Raw genomic sequence first — 20,810 nt, forward strand, 5'->3', positions numbered from 1 at the left:
ATCATTTCAAGAGTGCTGACCTATTTCAATGAAGCTGGCCATGCACACTATGATTGTGCTGCCACCCTACCACTTCCCAGCAGGGTGGTAGCCTCATCCACTGCCAATTTGGCCATCAGCGTAGTTGAGCAAATCTATTGCTTTTATGCCTTGCATGATATGGCTGGCAATTCCCACCTCCTATATTGGACTTCAAATATGATATACAAGTAGCTAAAGCTCACGTGGAAATGTCACTACTGACTATCAACCAATAATGTAACACTTTATGGATTCTTGTAAGATGCGAGGCTTATATCTAACAAGTACAGCTGTAGATGTACCTGCTGTGAGGAGCAGATGTTTTTCTAACTTATTTAAGGCTAAAAACACATGTGCAGTTTCTGATACAGTTTTTGAGCCAAACCAGAAGAGGATCTGGTAAGAAGAAGTATATGTCTTCCCTTTTATATTTCCTATTTATGGCTGAAAACCAGTAGCTATAATAAGGGCAGAAAGTCCGCAGAGAAAATGCAATGAAAAACACTGCAGCGATGGTGTGGACCCAAGCAGTCAGAGATAGGGACACAACATTGTAGCAAAAAAAAAAACAAAAAAAACATAGCAAAATAAATAAACCTTGACGTCGGGTACAAAATGAGCAAAATAAAAAATAGCCTTAACTTCATGCAAAAATTTTGTGACACAAAAACCCTGCTCGTCTGAGCTCTGACTAAACAAATGAGTACTAACTGTTCAGGAGGCCACACAAATTAACAAATGGGCACAATACCAGACTCACAGTACCAGGACAGACCCAGACGCTTCCTCTTGCTCCCAGGATCTGCCCTGAAAGTGCAGGCTCTGCAGCTTTGTGTGACCCAGTAATGAGCCTCAGACCCACAACTGGGGCTAAGGCTTACTCAAGACCTGCCCTGGACCACACATAAGTTAGAAATCTGGAGGAGATATGCCGTGACTCCAGCCCTCTGCCTGTCACCCTCTCACAATGCAAATATGGACCCATTAATTTCTATGGCCCCATATGCACGTGCTGCAGAAACCATCTTCAAAATATGGAGCAGGTTCTTTTTCCTTTCTGTATTTGCCCATAGAAGTATATCGGATTATACAAGATTGTTTGCAGATCTGTGATTACGGATGACATATGATTTTGCAAAGTAGATAAGTCTGTTTTTGTAGTTTAGTTTTTGCGGGCAGTAAAAACTACTGCACTCGTAACCTTAGGCTACATTCACACAGTTGAGTTGCAAAATGGCCATGACAAACGTTCATTTTTCAAGCCTATCTTACATCGGAGGAGAGCCTGTTTCCACTAATCCCGTCATACACTCAAATGTATGGGCAGGTCCATGGAAACAGGTGCTCCTCTGAAAAATGAACATCAAAATGAAAAAAATAGAACATGACCCCTATTTTTATGGTCCTTAAGTGACTGTGCAATAGCAGACAAAACCTAGGGACAAGAGTGGCGCTGTTTTTCTATGAACTGACTGTTCTTTTAGGTTCATAATATGGAGAACACGGTTACCTTTAATATTTAATACCTTTCGGTATTAAAATCCCATATTATCCCCTAAAAGCTGGTGTGGTGGGTTTATAAGTCTTCTTGCCTGAAACGGCAGCATAATAGTAGAGCATATAGACGTAGCAATTGCTCAGGCCCTGTCCAAAGACCTCATATGTCAAGGAGGACGCTGACATTATAAATGGCCACTGCATAGGCTTGCTATGATATCAGACTTATACCAATCTCATTATACTAATGAATTCTATACGTGTGCCATATATAGAGAGCCTATACATCATAACATTGTCACATACGCTAGCATTTAATGTAATTGTTAGATGGTGGGCCTGAGCTTAACTTTTGCAGTATCAGCCACTTTGTAAAAAAACAAGGCGACTGGTGAGCAATATATAAAAATGTAAGAAAATATTATTTTTTAAAGCAGAATTTAATATCTATACCGTGTACCAAACTTACGTAATCTGAACCTGTAGCCAGAATGTACACTGCCTGGCCAAAAAAAAAGTCACGTTGTGCAACAAGGTACCGTTCCACCCCTGATATAATTATGAACTGTTCAGGTCAGGAATTTGCATATATTCTTGAATATATATAATTGAGCTGTAGCCTGTCAAGTGCAAATCATAATTAAAGGTGTGAAGCGATGTCTACCAACGGAAGAGCTACCAGAGGAAGAGATGTTAGTGCCTTCAAGAAGGGGCAAGTCATAGGATTGCATCAGGCCAACAAATCGACCAAGGAGATAGCCGAAGTAACTGGTATCGGACAGAGAACTGTTCAGCGCATCATACGAGCATGGCGAGATGGTGGAGAACCCCCCTCCAACCATGGAAAGTGTGGGCGTAAGACTATGCTCGAAACTCGAGGTCGTAGGTCCCTAAAGCGACTGATGAAGAATAACCGCCGGAAAACCACCTTTGAGCTTACACAGATGTTCAACTCGACGGAGCGACACATTTCGGAGCGAATAATGCGATGAGAACTCAAAGGAATGGGTCTCAACAGTTGTGTCGCCACAAGAAAGCCATTGGTGACAGAAACCAACAGACGTCGGCGCCTGTCATTTGCAAGAGACCACAAGGATTGGACCCTAGAGCAGTGGAGAAAGGTCATGTGGTCATATGAATCACGTTTCACATTGTTCCAGAGTGATGGTCGTGTCCGGGTGCGACGAGAAGCACACAAAACACTGGAATGTGCTGGAAAGGAGCCTGCGCTGTCACTCACCACCCCCAACAAATCTGCGTAACCTGGGCTCCCTGATACTCGAGAATTGGATCAAAATCCCTGAGTTTACACTACAGAACATTATAGACTCCATGCCGAGACGGATGCGTGCTGTTATTTGTGCCCATGGTGGCCCAACTAAATATTAACACTCGCAACTTTTTTTTTGGTCAGGCAGTGTATCTTGCGACTTATGTCCAACTTATTAAGTAAACACTCCAGGCAAAATTTATACATGATGCTATGCCTAGTGTAGGGTTTGTTTCGTGTTCGGGTGGCACCTTGAAATGGCTTAAACACCCCTAGCTTCTAAAATTCATTCCAATCCTGATATTACAAGGATTTCTATGCGTGATCGAAACTTTAAAATTAGTCTCTTTGCTGCTGATGTCCTGCTGACCTCAGCAATCCCCACATATCTTTTTTTGGACACTTCTCTAGTTATAGAGTCAACTCCTCAAAGACAGAGGCCGTTAAAGATTCCGGACTATGTCTTTCAACTTCTCTGTCATTATTATGACTTTCAGTGGATAGACCATTCCCTTTGCTATCTAGGAATCCAACTGTCATCATCCTACACTACCTTATATTCGGTTAATTACTCCTGGATGTTAAGTTACCTCTGATCCTTCCTAGATAAATGTAATCTCTTACATATTTCCCTGATACTCTACCAGTGGCAGTCCCCTGTTCAGAATTGCGCTCTCTCCAGAGGGCTATAGTACAATTCATTTGGAATGGGAAGAGATACCGCATACCATGCTCAGTTATGCTGGCTGAGAAGGTAGAGGTTGTATTCCGGTTTGGGTGTCGGAACGGGCCTATACTAAATGGGTGGAGATAGAAAAGCTCTGGTTGCTCCTATCCATCCAAATGCTTTCTTATGGTGTTGTTTGCCCCCTCTTCCTCCCATCCCTCTTTTAGGACCCATCCGCTTCACCAGAGTTATAGCTCTTCCCTCTTGCCTTCCGACATTCCTCCATGGTTTCTTTCCTTTTTAATACTCTCCTCCCAGGGGGACTGGGATCTGATATGGTGCACCCTTGGAGTAGACTAGGTCTGTTCCATATCGCTGGCCTGATTGATCCGTCGTCCTTGGAGCTCAGACCCTTTGACTATTTCACCTCCAATTCGCACTTGCCGTCTACTGAGTGGCTACACTATAGGCAGATAGCTCACTTTATGAGCACTCTGTTTCTGGCTCCGCAGGTGTCCGTCCCTTCTCTTTTTGAAAAGATTTGTCGAGCTCTCCTCTCTTCTCCAGAGGGACACACTCCCCTCGCCCACAAATACATCGTTGGACAGTGGACAGAGGCACTGGGCAGGCATATCTCACCAGCACAATGGCAGATCATATGGGTCTGTCCAGCCAAACCGTCCACATGCATTACATTACATAAGTTATTGATGTTGTGGTACTATACCCCAGTCCTCTTACACACCCTCAACCCCAGCATCCCCATGGCTTGCTGGAGATGCCTCTCTGCAGAAGGCAAGTTGTTCCACATTTTTCGGAGCTGCCATTTAATCCGTACTTTTTGGGCAGAAGTTATGCGACTGACTGACAAGCCCTTTCTCCAGGGTGTCCCGCTGGACCATCTTGTTTATTTATTACTTAATCTACCTTCCCGACACCTTGGCAAAAAGACCTCAAAATTCTTCTTATATCTTTGCACTGCTTCTGAAATGCTTGTGGCTCTCCATTGGAAATGTGTGCACCCTCCTACTGGTCTGGCCTTTGTGGCCAGTGTCAAGGATGTGCGCATGATGGAGTATCTCATAGCCACACTCAACAACACAACAGATAACTTTCATGTGATCGGGTTCTCTGGGGATACATAATGCATTCTCCATGGTCTCTGATCTCCCCTTCCCCTCTTGTTGTTTCCCAACCTTGTGTGTGTCATGTTTTATGTTGTGTGTTCTGTTTGTGCTTGTTCAGACTGTATTTTTTGATTAATTATTTCATGCTGTTTTTTTTTTCCCTAGTACTTTCCTCTCTCCCTCTTTTTTCCCTTCCCTAACTATTAATATTTTGTATAGCTTATCTTACGGTTTATATTCCAAAACTTTTGTAATAACTTAATAAAAATTACAATTAAAAAAATAGCATAAAATATAGTGTAGAACACCCTTGGGGCTCCTAGGTACCTAGCTATAAAACATAGTGTAGAACACTGTCAGGGATTCTAAGAACCTATTTATAAGGCCGGTTGCAGACAACCATGCTGCAATCGACCGGCTGTGAAGTTCCCCGTTATGTCCCCCGTGTGTTGCCTGACCACGAGCCGTGCTTCCATGCCTCTTTTCATTAAATGAATAGGAGTCACAAAAGCATGGGCCACAAAATAGGACAGGAATAGGACCTGTTCTATATTTTTGTGGCCCAGAGTGTTGACCCGCACATGAGACTGTGAAACTCACAGTTGTATATACAGGTCCATAGAAGAGAATGGGTCAGTGTGCAATCCATTAAATAAACGGTTAGCATACTGACCATGGCTGTGGTCGTCTGCAAGGAGCCTTAAACATAATGTATAACAGTCTAAGGGCTCCTAGGAACCTATCTATATAACATAGTGTAGAACACTCTCATGACTCCTAGGAACCTCTCTATAAAACATAGTGTAGAACACTGTCAGGACTCCTAAGGACTAGAGATGAGCGAACACTGTTCGGATCAGCCGATCCGAACAGCACGCACCCATAGAAATGAATGGAAACACCTGTGACGCCAGCCGGCCGCCGGCAAAGTCAGCGTCACAGGTGCTTCCATTCATTTCTATGGGTGCGTGCTGTTCGGATCGGCTGATCCGAACAGTGTTCGCTCATCTCTACTAGGGACCTATCTATAAAACATAGTGTAGAACACTCTCATGACTCCTAGGAACCTCTCTATAAAACATAGTGTAGAACACTGTCAGGACTCCTAGGAACCTATCTATAAAACATAGTGTAGAACACTGTCAGGGCTCCTAGGAACCTATCTATAAAACATAGTGTAGAACACTGTCAGGGCTCCTGGAAATGTATCTAGCCAATTTCTAGCTCCCTAAGGAAAACAGCCAAGAAATTTTAAAGTGAAAAGTGACATTATTATACTCTGGGACCTCTTCAGAGGAGGTGTAAAAAGAAAAATAATCATACTCACCTTCTATTACCTCTATTGGAACTCCTCATGTCATGTAACATCATGTGCCCGGGGTCACTGCTGAGGAAGATGAATGGTTTTTTTAAAATAAATTTCAGCATCACTAGTATCAGCACTGTGGGGAGGAAATACAACCTCTCGTTGTCTACCTGTAGGCCATTAGTGGTAGAATTCTTCCCAAATAAAACCAGCCATACTTGCAGAAAATTCCTCACACTCTAGTATCAGTCTGTGATGCCTCCAGATTAGAGCATTCACCCTAAAGACTCAGGCTGAACTGCTCCTGGGTAAACAACCTGTGGACTCTTAGTGATTGTATTATCACCAGTCTCTCGCCCCTTCTAGCTAGGGAGACTGCAATGATAAAGCAAGGCTGACATTATCAGTGCAGTTTCTTCTTTAGACTGGGTTCACATGGGGTATTTTGGACTGAAATTTGACGAGGAGGCTGACTCAGATTCCGGTCAAAACAATGGGTAGCCACGACTGGATGCCGGGAGGAGGAAGTGTCTTCAGGCAAATGGCGTGAGGTGAATCCGCTTGAAGAATGAGCATGTCACTTCTTTTTTCCGGGAGCCGGGAAAAAACGCTCCCGGAAAAAAAGAACTGACTGTCTCTCATTGCTTTCAAAGGGAGCCATTTTTTTGGTCAGGATTTTGAGGCCGATTCCGCCTCAGAATCCTGACCAAAATACCCTGTGTGAACTCAGCCTTAGAGTCCCTGTGCTAAAGCTGGACAGTACTAAACTGCGCCAGATTTATCACAGTGTCTGATGCTTTTTGATAACTCTGCTCAGTTTAGAACTGTCTAGTCTGACTGCATGGTGTCACCTGTCACACCTGGTCATGCTCCGTTCCCGAAAGCCCACGTCCCTTTTCATACAATATATAAAAATGTCTCAAAAGTGTTTAAAGTGTAAAAAACAATCACTGAAGGAGTTGCTAATAACAACCAATCACATCTCAGCTTTTATTTTAATTCCTTAAATGATGTCTTATGTATATACAGTATAAGCCAGTCTTAATCAATTCCCCTGCTGGCACAAGATGTGTCTGAATTATTAAAAGACTCCAGTCTCTTAATATTTATGGTGCACTCCCATGTGCCAGTTCTCTGGTTTGTTGGGCTAAGGGTCTCCTCCCTGGCTTGCCATGGTCTCTACCCACTAATGGAACAAGAACGGGTCAGTAAGAGGGAAGTTGTGCAAAAACAAACCTGGCATAGAGGTAAAAGTGAATTTTCCCTATTGTTTTTAGAAGCAATTCCTAACGAAGGTGCTGTAGCACCCATGGGTGCCTTGCAACCCCACCCATGACCCTTTGGTTGGGAAGACGGTTAGGGACTTCAAATTACACCTCTTTTTTGGACAAGTCTACCAGCGTTACACTTAAAAGGAAATCCACCACTTAGGGTCAAAGGTGTCCTTTCTGCTGACACCTTATCCTTCTAATGCTAAACATGTATAAGAGCTACACCATTTAAAATTAAAGACTCATGAAGACTGGGGCTCCACGGGACAGAAACGCCACAATTTTCCCACGGGAAAAAATGCGGCGTTTTACCAGTGCGATTTTGGAAATTGCAGCCTGTCAATTATACCTACAGAAGCATCAGCAGTTTTCCAATAGGTATCATTGTAACAGAAAGTTGGCGGAGAAAAACTTTTTAAACTTTTTGTTTAAAGAAACGCGATGCGTTGTCGCCGCGGGTTTTCCCACAGCACTATTTTACTCTGGGTTATCCTGTGGGGCCTTAGCCAAACAGAGCTTTGTTTTAGGGAGTCTGTATGCAAGTACACAGAGTATATACAATTCCTTTATACAAAGTCATACAGCCTGTATGCACTGCCATATGGACTCTGTTGGACTCCAAAGGGGAAATTTGTCATGTCTTATATGTCAGATTTATACCAGTATACTGGTCCAAATGATTCCTGACAACTATGACAACTACAAGCTCATGTAGATTTCTGGGCAAACGCAAGTCTGGTCTAGGGTGCACCTAATTCACAAATGAGGTGAACCTCTTTCCCGTGCATGAAGTTTGGCACTGAAAACCCATATGAATATGCTATTTTTCCATTTCATATTCATCTGTAGGAGCAATGCTTGCAGCAAATGTGGAGTCCTGTGGAGGAGACCTCTGTCTGATATATATAGAATTTCCTGCAGTGGTACAGTAGAGGCCACATGGATTCCTATGGTCGCCGTATTAAACACAGCCATAATACAGCCAAGTGTTTATGATCTACATTAAGTGTAATGAAATGTAAATGACCATCTGCCAAAAGATACAACAAACGCTCACATCGCACATTACTTTTATCCACACCGTAGGCAGAATTTCTGATATGATTAAACATTTGATATCTGTATTGTTTCTCAGTCCAGACAGACCCCAGAAGGTGAATTCCTGCCGCTAGATCAACGTGAGCTGGATGTTGGATTTGGCACCGGAGCTGATCAGCTGTTCCTAGTTTCTCCACTAACTATCTGTCATGAGATCAACCGCCGGAGCCCGTTCTTTGATCTCTCCCAGAAATCGCTGAGGAGCGAGCAGTTTGAGATAGTTGTCATTCTGGAAGGCATTGTGGAAACTACAGGTGAGAATTACAGCGTCATAATATTTGCATGAGCTACGCATAGGAATAAAATAAGAAGCACAACATAGATTAACTCAGATAAGAAGCAGATCAATAATATAAGTATTGCTTCAAGGAATATGATAGATAGAATGAGGAGGAAATATATGGAGAACGTAAGAAAGAGAAAGGGAGGGATGGAGAAGTGAAGGAGGACGGAAAAAGAGTGATCGAAGAAAGAGGCGAGGCAGAATAAGACAGAGAGAAGGAAGGCTGAAGGCCAATGCCCCTTCACTGAAAATCAATACCCATTCATATCCAGGTAGTGAGATGCGGAGAGATTATACATGCCTTGCAGACCAATACCTCAGGCTAGAGATAAATGAGGCATGGGAGATTCTTCTATATCTCTTCTTAAGAATTCAAAGCTGCAGGAAGAAAACTCCAAGTAAATAATTAGGTTGTCCACTATATCCTAGGGTCAACTGCTACTATGAGGACTTTAATATTGGCAATGTGTATCTCAATGTACTATGAACTATTAAATATATAATACATACTTTATGCAGCCCATGTGATTGTTATAGGGCCCATGAAGATAGTTGGTCATTTCAAGTTTGTATCGTCTCCAATGCCAGTAGGTGAGGACAACCTGCACATGGATATAGTCCTCGGAGAGTGACAGAATCAGAGAATAGGAAACAACATTGGGGTCTGGTTATTGGTGGTTGGGATTACAGTATCACTTGAATGGGACACTTGAAAGCATCCTATTGGTTCCCCATTCTCTATGTGCACCCGTAGGTGGTTTCCACTTATACGGTTTCCACGTATACTACAAATAAAACACAATTACATTTAAAGGCATTGTACAATTGTAACCTAACAGAATTCCCATAGCCAGTATCACCAAGAATGGGGTTATCATGTCCCCTGTGTGAATGACATGATGGTTCTGCATGGGATCTGCAATACCATTTAATTGCCATGAGACTGACATAGAGTACAGTGTGCCTATCTTCATCAGTCCCATAGGCTTTAAATGTAACATGGTACAAATTCCAGATTGTTGCTCCATTACAATGGGGTCACTGTATCCCTATTTTTGTGATGAGTCAAGGTTCATACAGTGAAACCTGGAAGTCGGATCCTTATCACCTATAATGTGGATAGGTGCTAAGTTGTGATTGTAGGACAACTCTTTTAAGGGTTACGAAACCTAAAAGTATATAGCCATCATATATTGTTATGCTACATGATGTTTATGTCACCAAATAATACAAAAAAACCCCATATATAATGTTTACAACACATACTCCAGATTTTGTCAGCCAATAGTCCAGAAGTCCAGCTTGGTTTAAAGGTGGAATTTAAATATTGAGCTTTGCTTTAAATAAGTTTTCCTACTGAAAACATTTACCCCCTATAGGCTAGCAATAAGTCCATTCTCTGGGGTTTGACCACAGGGACCCCCAACAATCATGAGATCAGGGGTCCCTGAGTTCCCTTTGTCAACAGTGCACATGTATGGACACCATTCCATTCATCTCTATAGGACTGATGTAGATCTCGGTCTCGTCAATCCAATAGAAGGGAATACAGAGGTGTTCACACATGTATACCACCTCTCTATCCACATTGGGCACACCAGGATCCTTAAAAGGATTATCCAGGAATCTCAGTAATTGGGCAGGAGGCGGTGGAAGATGAAACATGAAAAATAATCATACTCAGCTATCCCTTGTGCGCCGTTGTGCCTCACTGCTGTCTAGTCCAGCGCCAATCAGTAGCCTCACCGGCCTAAGTAAAGGAACAGTGGCGTATGTGAGTGACACCACCAGTTCCTTTCTTGTGACCGCTGAGGCCACGTGATGTGAGGGCTTCTGCTGGTACAACCCTGGTGTGAACTGGAGTAAACAGTGGCAGGGGACATGAAGGTCTTAGGAAAGGGGAGTACTTTTTTTGTAATGTTTCATCTTCCCCAGCCTCCTGCCCAAGTACTTAGATTCCTTGATAACCCCTTTAACTCTTTGAAATGTTGAGGTTTCTGGTGGATTGAGTATAATTGTTTAGAAATACCGAGCACAGTAGCCCTAGTTTTATGGCATCCAAGTGAAATACCCCTTCCCTATAAATCCTTCATCCTGAATGTGCAATTCAGTTTAGGACATGACACTATAAATAGTTTGGTGAGGCTTTATCGGACGGTTAATCTTATAATGGGACACTGGAACCATTGCTGTTGGATAGAAACACCTTAGAGGTGATGTTATTTATGTGTATTATTACATGTGTGGTCAGCTTATATGAGCTGATCGGTGGGATATTAGTTGTCAGGCTCTCATAAATCTGATATCGAAGACTTATCCCAAGAATGGGTCCTGATATCTAAAGACTGGAGAACCCCTTTAACATTAAAAGTCTGCAAGATGTAATAGCGGCAATGTTCCCGAGGACAGTGTAATTTTCAGGAACTGTCTGTACAGAGATAAAGATAACATTTCCTGTAGTTTCCCGTATTTTACAATGAGGCTCATAATGTCCCACAAAATCCTTATTACTTTTGGATGGTTTTTATGTATTTTCATTTAAATGAAAGGCCATTCAGTAAATCGACGGCAGAAATGAAGCTTTTAAGATCTAATTCTCGGTGACTTTACTATACAATTCATTAACATTCTTGCCCCGAAAGTTGTGTAATAGGCTATAATGAAAGCTCGTTCTATCATAATGTCTTAGCGGAGGAGACATAAATGGCCATTCCACTTTGAAGTCTATAAATCAGGATGGACAAGAGACATTATGAATGCACTACACAAATGTAAGGTACAAAATCTGCATACATGACAATAGTATCGAATTATTAAACAGTCGTCTGGGATTACAAAAGGAGTTACAATACTTGGCAAAGCCCAGTCATTCCCTTTAAGGACTATTCTATATATGATAAGATTATAAATCTATTTGCTAGGTATATAAAAAAGTTGAAATGAAAGCTTAAAGGGGTTGTCCAGTTTCAGACCAATATTGAGAGACAAATATAATTATTTGTATAATTAAAAGTTATATAGTTACTCAATATAATTTCTAGATCAATTCCTGGTTTTCTAGATCTCTGCTTGCTGTCATTCTTTGTTTACTTCCAGTGGATAAAAATCAGTCCATGGTCATGTGATATACAGTCCATGGTCATGCGATGTACAGTCCATGGTCATGTGATGTACAGTTCATGGTCATGTGATGTACAGTTCATGGTCATGTGATGTACAGTTCATTGTCATGTAATATACAGTCCATGGTCATGTAATGTACAGTTCATTGTCATGTAATATACAGTCCATGGTCATGTGATGTACAGTCCATGGTCATGTGATGTACAGTTCATGGTCATGTGATGTACAGTTCATGGTTATGTGATGTACAGTTCATGGTCATGTGATGTACAGTTCATTGTCATGTAATATACAGTCCATGGTCATGTGATGTACAGTTCATTGTCATGTAATATACAGTCCATGGTCATGTAATGTACAGTTCATTGTCATGTAATATACAGTCCATGGTCATGTGATGTACAGTCCATGGTCATGTGATGTACAATTCATTGTCATGTAATATACAGTCCATGGTCATGTGATGTACAGTTCATAGTCATGTGATGTACAGTCCATGGTCATGTGATGTACAGTTCATAGTCATGTGATGTACAGTCCATGGTCATGTGATGGACATACAGGGGCACAGCAATGAATGGTGCACCTGTGTGCTCATCACATGACCATGGACTGCTCATCACATAACCATGAACTGTACATCACATGACCATGGAATGTATATCACATGACTGGGGACTAATTTTTATCCACTGGAAGTAAACAGTGAATGACAGCAAGCAGAGATCTAGAAAACTACTCATTTTGTCAAAGTGCTAAGAAAACCAACTTTGAATCTGAATGCAAATAATTTATTTGGTGCACCCGGGGCATGCCTGCCTCTACCAGAACACCCATTTTTACCCGTGGTCACCACACATCGGTCAATCTAGGGGATGGCGTTGCATGGTAACAAAAAGTGAAAATGAGTTCCTCTGCCAGATGTGATCCCACCCCAGTTGCACCAAACCATATGTAAACAGATTAAAAGTTGATTTTCTTGGCAGTAAGATTAAGCTTTTACATATAGTAAGATGGTCTATTCACTACACCAGTAATGGCCCAACATACAGCCAATAAGTGGTGTAGAGGTGATTTTGTTAGTGGTGTTAGTCACTTAAAGGGGATTTTGGGGGGGGGGGATTGTCTGTAACAAAATGATGAGAATGACTTTAGAAAAAAAAATAAGAGTGTTAGTTGTCTTCACTAATTCCTATCAGTCTGGTTTCTGACACTGCCTTGGTCCCTACTGGTCTTTACGTCCTGGCATAGCCTGGTGATGCCCACTCCAGCTGGCTGAGACAGATCACCACTGAGTACAGTGACTGGCTGAGTGGACATTTCTAGACTTTTCAAGTAGAAGAAAATAATGGGGACCCAGGCAGGACCAGAAATAAACTGGAAGGGGGTCAGTGAGAATCTATCTAATTTATTTACTTATGGCATGTTCAGAATTTTCACTTAAAACTGTCCTCCAGTAAAGCCCTGTAATGGAGGAGAGTACATGTATGCTCAGCTATGCCCAGCAAGCTTGTGTATAAGGGGGGCAGTAGGAATAGCTGTCAACCGAACAAGTATGGTTGGCTTTATTATACAAAGGCTTCTCCAAACTTAGGCTCCGTTCCCATGGAGTAACGCGCCGCGCATTTAGTGTGACTGTAAGGCTCCATTCCCACGGAGTAATGTGTCAGAGTGTGAGCGCTCAAAACAGATCCCATTCACTTCAATGTGTGCCGGCTTACGGGCGCTACACATTGAAATCAATGGGAGGTTTTTTAACCCATTGATTTCAATGTGTAGCGCGCATGAGCCAGCACACATTGAAATTAATGGGATCTGTTTTGAGCGCTCACACTCTGACACGTTACTCCGTGGGAATGGAGCCTTACAGTCACACTAACATTTCATTCCCAAATTGTATGATGACACATGGTGCACATTTGAGAGCACCGATACTCTATAGGTAACAAGCTTTTAGTTCATAAGCATTTCCTGTAAGATCATCGCCTAAAAGTCTGTGTAGCATATGGAGGCCTTTTTTCCTTTGCCATAATCATTTTTTCTATACGTCCTATAAATAAGTGAACCCTCCTATTATATTTCTATTTTGGAACTCAATGAATCTAATGCAGAATTCTTTTCCAGGAATGACTTGCCAAGCAAGAACATCTTATACAGAGGATGAAGTGCTTTGGGGACATAGGTTTCTTCCAGTCATGTCCCTAGAAGAAGGCTTCTTTCGAGTAGACTACTCCCAGTTTCACGCTACCTTTGAAGTCCCAACCCCATACTACAGTGTAAAGGAACTAGAGGAGAAACAAGCCCCAAGTTCTCCTCTAAACTCTCTCTGCAGCGATAAATATAACCGGGATAGAGTTTGCTCTTTAGACTACCTCAACGTGTTTGAAGTCGGAAGCAGTCTACTTCCAACTAAGCTTCAAAAACTCAGGGGCAATGACAGCGCCCAGAGGAAACTACTAAGAATGTGTACCAATAGTGTCGAGAGAGCGTGCAGCACTGGGGATCTCCCATTAAAAATCCAACGGATCACAGTTTCCACGTGCGAAGACAGCGAGGAGAGTACGCCACTGAAATATTTTAAGGTAAAACCGGAGTGTATGACACGATCAACTGGAAACCTTCAGCTCCCAAAGAAGACACAGGGCATGCTAACTTTGGGGACAATGCTAGATAGTAACCTACCTGCAAAGCTGAGGAAAATGAATTCTGGCTGCATCAGCTAAATGTATAGGAACAGAAGAGGAACTTGCTGGTTCCTACATGGAATAATAATAAATGGCCTTAAACTTTGTGACAAGAAGAGACATTCACTGTTCTACATTTTTGTCATGAAACATTGTTTTCCACATTAAAACATGCATTGAAAAAGTCTTGTCTTTTCATTAATGCATGAGATGTGACGTATAGAACATACAATGTGTTTCGGGAACCTATTATGTTCCGGGGAAAAAAGTAGCTAAAAATAATAAAAACTTTTTCTCATTGATGTGAATTAATATTTACTGAATGGAAGTCACCACGAGTATTCCCTGATCTTCGTGTTTGCAGTTTTTAAGATTACGAATACGTTATATTTTGTACAATTTGCAGCAATTTCTTCTTTTTGTCATCAAACATGTAGATACTACAGTGATAGAGCCTGTACCCGTAACCTATTGGGAAACTTTAAATAGGTTTTCAAGCAAATTAATTGATGACCTATCATAGGATAAGCCATCAGAGTCAGATTGGTGGGGGTCTGACAACAAGCATCCCCACTGATCAGCTGTGGTGCTATTACTACACAGTGCACAGAGCTGAAAGCAGATAGCTCCGTCCACTGTGTAGTCGCAGTTAGTAATTACTAGAGATGAGCGAACACTAAAGTGTCCGAGGTTCTAAATCTGATTCGAACACTGTTCGACTGTTCGAACGGATTTCGAACCCCATTATAGTCTATGGGGGGAAATGCTCATTTCAGGGGTAGGCAACATTCGATAAAATCATACTTACCAAGTCCACGAGTGACGGTCGGGCTGGATTCTGCTTGAAGTCTTCTCCCGGCGCAGGGTCCCCGCGTCCTCTTCCGAGTGGAATTCACTCTGCCTAGGCATCCGGCCTAGGCAGAGCCGACTGTGCACGCGCGTGCGGCTCTGCCCAGGCCCGACGCCTGAGCAGAGCCGACTGCGCATGCGTGTGCATGCCCGCGCATGCGCAGTCGGCTCTGCCTAGTCCGGATGCCTAGGCAAAGTGAATCCCACCTGGAAGAAGAAGCGAGGACGCAGCGCAGAGAAGACTTCAGAAAGGTAAGAGAAGAAACAGCATATAGCATTCTGCCAATTAACGCTGGTTCTGCATCGAACCTTAAACTTCGAACAGCGAGTAGTGTTCGATCAAGTACGAGTATTTCGAATACCGTAGTATTTGATCAAACACCTACTCGATCGAATACTACTCGCTCATCTCTAGTAATTACCATTTTAAAAGATCATCAGTTAGTTTTGCTTGGAAAACCCCTTTAAGTTGACAGAGGGGAGTCCCTCATTTGGTACCTCCATCAATTTGTGGACAGTGGATACAAACAGCATTTGACGCTAGAGTAGTGGTCCCCAACCTTTTTTTGCACAAGGGATGAGCTTCAAGCAAGACCATTTTTCTATGGCCCAGTGGGGTGGGGCAGGGGCTTTGGTCATATTGGGCAGGGTTATAGGCGGGCTACAACGTGTGGACGGGAAGGTTCTGCGGGGCAGGTGGGAGTGACACAAACATCTGAGCGGACATGGCGATTCGCTAGACACCGAGGTTGGATACTTTACGCTAGGCCACATTGCTATGGTAATGTGTAAACTATTGGCTACAGGACACCACACTACCTGATAGTTTACATGTTGCCATAGCAACGTGGCCTAGCGCGAAGTATCCAGCTAAAACTGGGGTTAGCCTGTCACCATGCGGACCGGCAAAAAACCCCAATGGTCCGGTCCTGGTCCGCAGACCAGTGGTTGGGGATCCCTACTCTAGAGAACCCAAAATATTCATTTGATATAGGGACAGCCCATTGTTTTTAGTTGGTACTATGTAATGTTTAATTTCCCCAGTGGAGGCATAAGAAGAAGCAGTAATCCACCCTATGATAAGCCAACATTTTTCTCCAACATTCAAAAAGGGTGATTTATGATAAAATAGACTCTCCGTACCCTCCAGTGTTCTATAAATCAGGTACAAAATATAAATTGGGCATTTGATTGCTTCAAAAATTTGGACCAGCTGATAAATCTCAGACACTCAACTTGTCTGACAGGCTCACATTTTAGAGAATTCATCTAATCTAAAAAACTCACTAGTAAGGGTCAGTTCACACTGCGGAATCTGCTGCGGATTTGGGGCCCTATTTCGCCGCTGAATGTGGAGCAGATTCCTCCCGAATCCGCCTCCCATTGTTTTCAATGAGGCAGAGATCGCAGCAGGACACAGAAATAAGAAGCATCCTGCTCAATCTTGCTGCGAGGTCTGCGGCTCGAGACTCCCTACTGATTAGGCCCAATCATCGGCGGCTAATCAGGAGCGGGATGCCGCGCCGAAATGCTGATGCACTGCATGGGCATCCCGTCGCGGCTAGGCCATGTAAAAAATGCTGGCCGGGGAAATTGAAGAGGAATTTCCTCTTCATTTTCCGCTGTGTGAAGAGACCCTAAGTCAATAGCTGAAGTGAAGAAATTGGTACAAGAAATACCAATAAAATTAGGAAAAATTCTACCCATGGATGGCCTGTAAGTCCTATAGTAAATCTTCTCCATGGGCCCTATATGAATATGCTCCACTGAGCAGATATGTTTAGAAGGCAGACCAGTGATCTATGACTAAAGCTTAGCTACAGTGCCTACAGGTAATGTGAGGTAGTCTGAGACACACCCCCTCATCTTATTATTGGTTCAGGCTGCTGGTTTTTCCCTCCGCCTACAGTTCTGCCTCTTCTGATTGGCTGATGTGTATAAACATAAGTCTTACAGTAAGTCAGTGCATAAAGAGCTGATTTCTAGTACAGGAGGGCAGAATCATTATAAACTACAGATTACTAAATTGCCGAAAAAAATGGGCATCAGGTCACTACTACACATATATTGAGGCAAATAAACCTTAGTAGGGAGTCTGGAGGGTTGCTTTAAGAAATGTCTTTGTAGAACCAAAATTGGACGCTCTGGGTAATTTTCTGACAGCTTTCATGTTGAACTGTAGGGATCGATGGTGTTGTAGAAGGAGCGCACCATGACTTGTGCGCCAAGAGAGTTCCATTGTTTCCAGCAAACAAGTCACAATTTCCACAGTAAAATGATCCATAGTATTCCTCATATCAATAGATCTACAGTCATCATAAATTACTCTCCCCTGATCCGTCATAGACACTGACACATTCATCCACTTCCATTGTATTTTACAACTTTATTGTCCACCATCTGTGTGGGATACTGCTGCACAAATACGATATTTGCATATTTCATTTGCTTGGAGCTTTAAGGACCACACAATGACTATATAATTATAAGTGTTTTATCAGTAAAATTACATAGTGAGCCCACAGAAAAGCCTGCATTACGATAGCTTGTCTAAGCTCGGCATGAACTTAGAACAAGGAACTAAAAGCCACACGACAAAGTAGACGTCCAACATATCAGAAAACAAAAACAAAATGATTGTCCAGCAAAAGACGGATCCGAAGTTACTTTATAAAACGTAACATTTAATGAAAAAAATCAATAAAACCATTCACAGAGATATAAAGTGAAAAAATATGTATGTATAGGCATGACATACCCAAACAGGAGAACAAAAAAAATCGAATTACATGCTGTTACCGCTGTGATAACCGCTGACGCGTTTCGAGGCTTGTTCGATTTGCCTCTTAGTCATAGCGATCCAACATATCAGCAGTGAATGTCCCAATAGATTTTATATTGCTGCCTAAGGCTAAGGTCCCACATTGCAGAAACGCAGCTTTTTTGTTGCAGATTTTGCTGTGGTTTTTTTGAGCCATAACCAGGAGTAGCTACAAAAGGAGTGGGAGATATGTAGGAAGTTCTTATACTTCTCAGCAAAAAACGCACCTAAATTCAAACAAAAGGTTGGGAAAATAACACCAAAACCAAAAAACGGAACCAACCTATAACAATAAATATAGATCACTCGAAAGAGGTAAAACAAATATAGATTTATTAACATAAATTACAGAATATATATCAAAGAAAAGACTACAGCAGGGCAAGATGGAAATGCCAAAACAGACACCAAATAACAAGACAAAATCTATGGGCCTGAATTTACAAAATAAATTGCAAAAAGTGCAGTGAGGAGTCACATACAGTGGGGCAAAAAAGTATTTAGTCAGTCACCAATAGTGCAAGTTCCACCACTTAAAAAGATGAGAGGCGTCTGTAATTTACATCATAGGTAGACCTCAACTATGAGAGACAAAATGAGAAAACAAATCCAGAAAATCACATTGTCTGATTTTGTAAGAATTTATTTGCAAATTATGGTGGAAAATAAGTATTTGGTCAGTAACAAAATTTCATTGTCATGTTGAAAGACCCAGCCACGTTTCATCTTCAATGCCCTTGCTGATGGAAGGAGGTTTGCACTCAAAATCTCACGATACATGGCCCCATTCATTCTTTCATGTACCCGGATCAGTCGTCCTGGCCCCTTTGCAGAGAAACAGCCCCAAACCATGATGTTTCCACCCCCATGCTTTACAGTAGGTATGGTGTTTGATGGATGCAACTCAGTATTCTTTTTCCTTCAAACACGAAAAGTTGTGTTTCTACCAAACAGTTCCAGTTTGGTTTCATCAGACCATAGGACATTGTTCCAATACTCTTCTGGATCATCCAAATGCTCTCTAGCAAGCTTCAGACGGGCCCGGACATGTACTGGCTTAAGCAGTGGGACACGTCTGGCTCTGCAGGATCTGAGTCCCTGGCGGCGTAGTGTGTTACTGATGGTAGGCTTTGTTACATTGGTCCCAGCTCTCTGCAGTTCATTCACTAGGTCCCCCTGCGTGGTTCTGGGATTTTTGCTCACCGTTCTTGTGATCATTTTGACCCCACGGGGTGAGATTTTGCGTGGAGCCCCAGATCGAGGGAGATTATCAGTGGTCTTGTATGTCTTCCATTTTCTAATTATTGCTCCCACAGTTGATTTCTTCAATTCAAGCTGGTTGCCTATTGCAGATTCAGTCTTCCCAGCCTGGTGCAGGGCTACAATTTTGTTTCTGGTGTCCTTTGACAGCTCTTTGGTCTTCACCATAGTGGAGTTTGGAGTCTGACTGTTTGAGGGTGTGCACAGGTGTCTTTTTATACTGATAACAAGTTTAAACAGGTGCCATTACTACAGGTAATGAGTGGAGGAAAGAGGAGACTCTTAAAGAAGAAGTTACAGGTCTGTGAGAGCCAGAAATCTTGATTGTTTGTAGGTGACCAAATACTTATTTTCCACCTTAATTTGCAAATAAATTCTTACAAAATCAGACAATGTGATTTTCTGGATTTGTTTTCTCATTTTGTCTCTCATAGTTGAGGTCTACCTATGATGTAAATTACAGACACCTCTCATCGTTTTAAGTGGTGGAACTTGCACTATTGGTGACTGACTAAATACTTTTTTGCCCCACTGTATCTCTATAATCAATAATCAAAACATGCACATGGATGCACATAAAGGCTTGTGGATAGCCAAGCCATACGTAGTAAAGTATACTGCCTATAAGATGTCACTAAAATACAATAAAGCAATAAGGCAAAATAACATAATTCAAAAATAATAAATACCTAGTGACATAACTACAGGAGAACCAGCCCATGGACACCAGGAGTCCACCTCTACACGTTTCGCCTAGCAAGGCTTCCTCCTGAGGAAGGAATAGGCTTCTATAAATCTATATTTATTTTACCTCTTTCGAGTGATCTATATTTATTGTTATAGGTTGGTTCCATTTTTGGTTTTGGTTCTTATACTTCTACCTTGCACTCTTGGCCTTGGCTCAAAAAACAGCAAGATCCGCAGTTGCATTTACGCGACGTGGCTGCCCTAACCTGCAAAGTGTGTAAATTATTTGCTTAGCATTGTGTACTAGCCCTGTATAATCTCACTTCTCTTACCATATAGAATCCCTGCATATAATGATGGTTATATACAGTAGTTACCTAGTACATGAGCTGGGTGAAGACACAGGTCCATCAAGTCCAACCTACAGTGTTGATCCAGAGGAAAACTTTTCTGTAGATGTAGAGGGTACCCCTTTGTCTTGGTTATGGGCTTAGTTATAAAAAGATCCATTAGAAATATCCTGATACCAAATGTGTATATTTGTACATGGTATATACTTGCTATCTATTCTTTAGGAAGTATGGTGCTTAGAAACAGAAGGCATTTCATTACATTAGAATGGAACAAGGAAGCGTTCAGGTTCTATTCACTTCTCTTCTGGAATGGTGTTTTTGGTGCCGCAGATCCAGGGATGTGCAAATTGAAGGGGATTATGTGCTTTGTATGATCCAATCTACAGGATTCAATCTCCTCTCCCATGTGGGCCTCTAAAGACAATGGAATTTTGTACAAATACTTCAAAAGTAATGAATTTGACTTTAGAAAGACCAAGAGTCCCTTTACAAG

The 20,810-nt window shown here is 42.1% G+C and overlaps 1 protein-coding gene across 1 annotated transcript in view; it reads left to right on the plus strand.

Annotated features, from left to right (window-relative positions):
* Positions 1 to 14,649, plus strand: part of LOC142208676 (G protein-activated inward rectifier potassium channel 1-like) — a 30,478-nt gene extending 15,829 nt beyond the window's left edge. The window contains exons 2-3 of the mRNA XM_075277318.1: positions 8,295 to 8,511; positions 13,788 to 14,649. Of these exons, the coding sequence (XP_075133419.1) occupies positions 8,295 to 8,511; positions 13,788 to 14,386 (816 nt within the window). The 3' untranslated portion in view covers positions 14,387 to 14,649. The remainder of the gene's footprint in view (positions 1 to 8,294; positions 8,512 to 13,787) is intronic.
* The last annotated feature ends 6,161 nt before the right edge of the window (positions 14,650 to 20,810 follow it).

This window comes from Leptodactylus fuscus, chromosome 6 (assembly GCF_031893055.1).
Source record: "Leptodactylus fuscus isolate aLepFus1 chromosome 6, aLepFus1.hap2, whole genome shotgun sequence".
NCBI classification, from domain to species: domain Eukaryota; kingdom Metazoa; phylum Chordata; class Amphibia; order Anura; family Leptodactylidae; genus Leptodactylus; species Leptodactylus fuscus.